At 39.4% G+C, this 3871-nt stretch overlaps 1 protein-coding gene across 1 annotated transcript; it reads left to right on the top strand.

The window, feature by feature from the left end:
- The first annotated feature begins 1094 nt into the window (after positions 1-1094).
- LOC138867006 (uncharacterized) lies at positions 1095-1718 on the top strand. The gene is made up of 2 exons (XM_070141404.1): positions 1095-1125; positions 1262-1718. The coding sequence occupies exons 1-2, from the start codon at positions 1123-1125 to the stop codon at positions 1667-1669; spliced, it is 411 nt and encodes a 136-aa protein (XP_069997505.1). The 5' UTR covers positions 1095-1122; the 3' UTR covers positions 1670-1718.
- Positions 1719-3871: the final 2153 nt, after the last annotated feature.

Raw genomic sequence — 3871 nt, 5'->3', positions numbered from 1 at the left:
TGTCATTATTATCATTATCCCTTATTATCACTATCATTAAGATAATCATTAATAGTATTACTATCAATATTATTATCTTTGCTATTATTACTATTGTTTTTATCATAATTGTTATTACTGTTATTTTTATTATTGTTGTTTATATAATCATCGTTATTATTTCTTTAATTATCATCCTTATTATGATGATTATAATGAGTGGTATTATTGTAATCATGACTCTTTATCATTATTACCCTTATGATGATTACAATTTTCATTCTTTTTATGGTGCTTGTCATTATAATGAGCATAATTATTTTAATTGCTTAGATTATCATTATTGTTAATAGTTTTATTATCATAATTGTTATGATTATTATTATATTTGCTACTATTATTATTATCACTATTAGTATAATTATTAAGTTTTTTTATTATTTTTAATCATTTTATTGATAATCATTAATCACAATAGTAATGATAATAATTATACTATTGTTAATATTGATATCATTACTTTTATTAGTATTCCTATTACCATAATTTTTAGAAGAAAATCTCAGAGAAACTAAATCTTTATTTGCACTACACCCACTAATATTTTATTTAAATTACTATCTTTTATTGTTATTATTATTATCATTATCAACATTAATAGCATTATTGTTATCAACAGTGGTAGAGAGAAAATAAAAAAATCAAAGCAATCTTTTATTCCCTTCTAATGGTATTTATTACCTCGTGAATATACATTAACTAAATATGAGCGAGAATTATATAAGTTGATACATATATTGATGTTATTTATCATAACTTTTACAAATACAATATACTTTTAAGAAATGCTCACTAATTCACTTATATAGCATTGACTTTATCATCAATCACTGGTATTCATTTTAGCAACGTTCCCATCTCTACAACACTGACTGAAATAAAGTTTTAAAAAAATAATAATAATAATTTTAATTAACCGTTCCATTCTACAGTCTTTGTTGCCAGTGTAGTGAGCCATGATCAGTTCCCGGCCATTTCATGGTGTTGCTTCATGGCAGTCTCGTCCACTATAAGAACGGGACCAACACCGACCAGGCCATCCAGTGACTGTCTGGTTCCACCACGAACAGCAGACCTCTCAAGATGGTGCGTTAGAGACAGTTAGGATAACCATTTTCTCCAAATCTCCATCTCCGAATATTTGGAAAATAAGGAAATCGCAAGACTGCGCTGTTGTCAACCGTTGACATGGAAAATATAAATGATCTTTATTTCCCAACAGCGCGTCGCCCTCGTAGCAACCCTTGTGCTGGTGATGGTCGCCATGGCAATGGCAGACCCCGACCCTGGGTATGGGAAGGGGCATGGCGGCTATGGGCACGGAGGGTACGGCAAAGGACATGGCCACGGAGGGTACGGCAAAGGACATGGCCACGGAGGGTACGGCAAAGGACATGGCCACGGAGGGTATGGTAAGGGCCATGGCCATGGTGGGTACGGCAAAGGACATGGTGGAGGCTACGGGCACGGCGGAGGTTATGGGCATGGTGGACATGGCGGTCACGGAGGCTACGGACACGGAGGTCACGGTAAGAAATCGTCAAAAAAAAAAAAAAAAAAAAAATCAATGACATTATCACATGTGAATAACCATCACGAGCTCCAGTTTTGCTTCCATATAACGAATTGAAGTCCATTCGATTTTCTTTGCAGGTTATCATTAACAACAGAGAACCAGACCTCCGCCATGTAAATATATAAATAAAATAATACACTCGATTTTATCCAGTTTACTTTATCCGAAAACAGATATATTTCATAGTATTTATGCCTACTTCATGTCATAAATCAATTTTACACACATATATACGAAAAAAAGAGATCAGAAACATACATATGCATATACAAAATGAATTCTAAAAGAGATTGTGAATTTTCCCTATTTCTCCCCCCCCCCCTCCCCGCATCACTCTCCCATGTCTACATAAACCTGTTACTTACATGAAATTGATACACAAAATCAGAACTGGCGTGTTTGGCAAAATGTACAGGGCGTCCTGAGTTTTCCTCTTTCTATTTTACTGTTAATAATTACCAAATCTTGTTAAGTGTGGCCGACAAGTGAATTATTCGAGAGATCTGAAACAGCTGTACAAAAAATGATATTTACATTCATGCTACCTCAGCAAGTATCGAGACATGTTAAATTGATAAAAAAAAAAAAAAAAAAAAAAATTGATATCTTGTTTTCCTTCCTCACAGAATGAAGATTTTCATCAGTTCTAAGAAAATGGATGTGGCAGTTAATGACTAAGGCCCCGTCCACAAGGGCGAGGTTCGTTCAGCGTGATGTCAGAAACGGAGAAACAGCGAGCAATGCCTCGTATAGGTTTCATTTAATGATTAACCAATTATCAACGGTGTGCCTGTTGCTCGTCAATGTTGGGCGGTGGGCGTGGTATGAAGGTGCTGCTAGATGTACGAACTGGCATTGTTCGGCAGTAACTACAAGCTGCCGGTTCTCGTATCCTATCATCAATCGTCACATATTGCTGTAACAATAAACGGTACCGTTCCCCCTGATCTGCTGAGGGGTGTGGTCATCCCTCTCTGGAAGGGTAAGGGGGACCGATGCGACTGCAGCATTCACCGCGGTATCACACTCCTCAGTGTACCAGGCAAGGTTTTTGCCCACATCCTTCTGAGGCGTATTAGAGGCCATCTACTGAGGCATCAGAAGCCGGAGCAATCTGGATTCCCTCCTGGTAAGTCCACAATAGACCGTATCCTTGCGCTTCAAGTCACTGTAGAGCGCCGTCGTGAGTTCGGACGTGGGCTGCTTGCAGCCTACATCGACCTCAAGAAGGCGTTTGATACAGTGCATCGGAAATCACTCTGGGAGATCCTGAGACTGAGAAGAATTACAACAAGGATTATGGAACTAATAGCAAATCTGTATACTGGTACTGAAACTGCTGTAAAGTGTGGTGGGGGCCTGTCGAGCTTCTTCCCTGTTAGTTCAGGAGTGAGGCAAGGCTGTGCTCTTGCACCAACACTTTTCAATCCTTGCATGGACTGGATACTAGGCATAGCTACTGTTCAAAGTCATTGTGGAGCAACACTGGGCAATATCAAGGTTACAGACCTTGACTTTGCCGATGATGTTGCTATTCTTTCTGAGTCTCTGGAGACCCTAGTGGTGGCTTTGGATGCATTTAGTAATGAATCGAAGCCCTTGGGTCTAGAGGTCTCCTGGACCAAGACCAAGATCCAGGACTTTGGGGACTTACTAGGAGAACCTGCTCGGTCGGTACGTGCTTGCAGCGAGGACATCGAAGTCACAGAGAGCTTTACATATCTTGGTAGTGTAGTTCATAACTCTGGGCTGTCAGACCATGAAGTCAGTAGACGGATTGGCCTGACAGCAGGGTTCATGAACTCTCTCGACAAGAGTATTTGGAGATGCCGGTACCTGTGCAGAAGGACCAAGCCAGTTTTGCTGTACGGTAGTGAAACCTGGACATTATCCAGTGCCCTGCAGTCTCGTTTTGATGCCTTTTGTAATAGGTCCTTGCACCGGATAATGGGGTGTTGTTGTTGGGACCACGTGTCCAACCAACGGTTGCACCGTGAGACTGGCACAGGACCTATTATCTGCAATATCCGGGATCGCCAACTCAGGCTATATGGCCACCTGGCTCGCTTTCAACAGGCTGATCCTGCTCATATCCTTCCGTTTGCTTGTTTCAGTAAAATGAAAATACTTAGAAGACTTATTATTTATGCTAACGGTAAACAATTTTTACCCAATAGGGAGGGAGGGAGGAATAGAAAAAGATCACAATCTCCTTAAGAATTTATTTTGTATATGCATATTTATGTTTCTGATCTC

This window comes from Penaeus vannamei, chromosome 28 (assembly GCF_042767895.1).
Source record: "Penaeus vannamei isolate JL-2024 chromosome 28, ASM4276789v1, whole genome shotgun sequence".
Taxonomy (NCBI): domain Eukaryota; kingdom Metazoa; phylum Arthropoda; class Malacostraca; order Decapoda; family Penaeidae; genus Penaeus; species Penaeus vannamei.
This window is presented reverse-complemented; position numbering and strand designations above follow the sequence as displayed.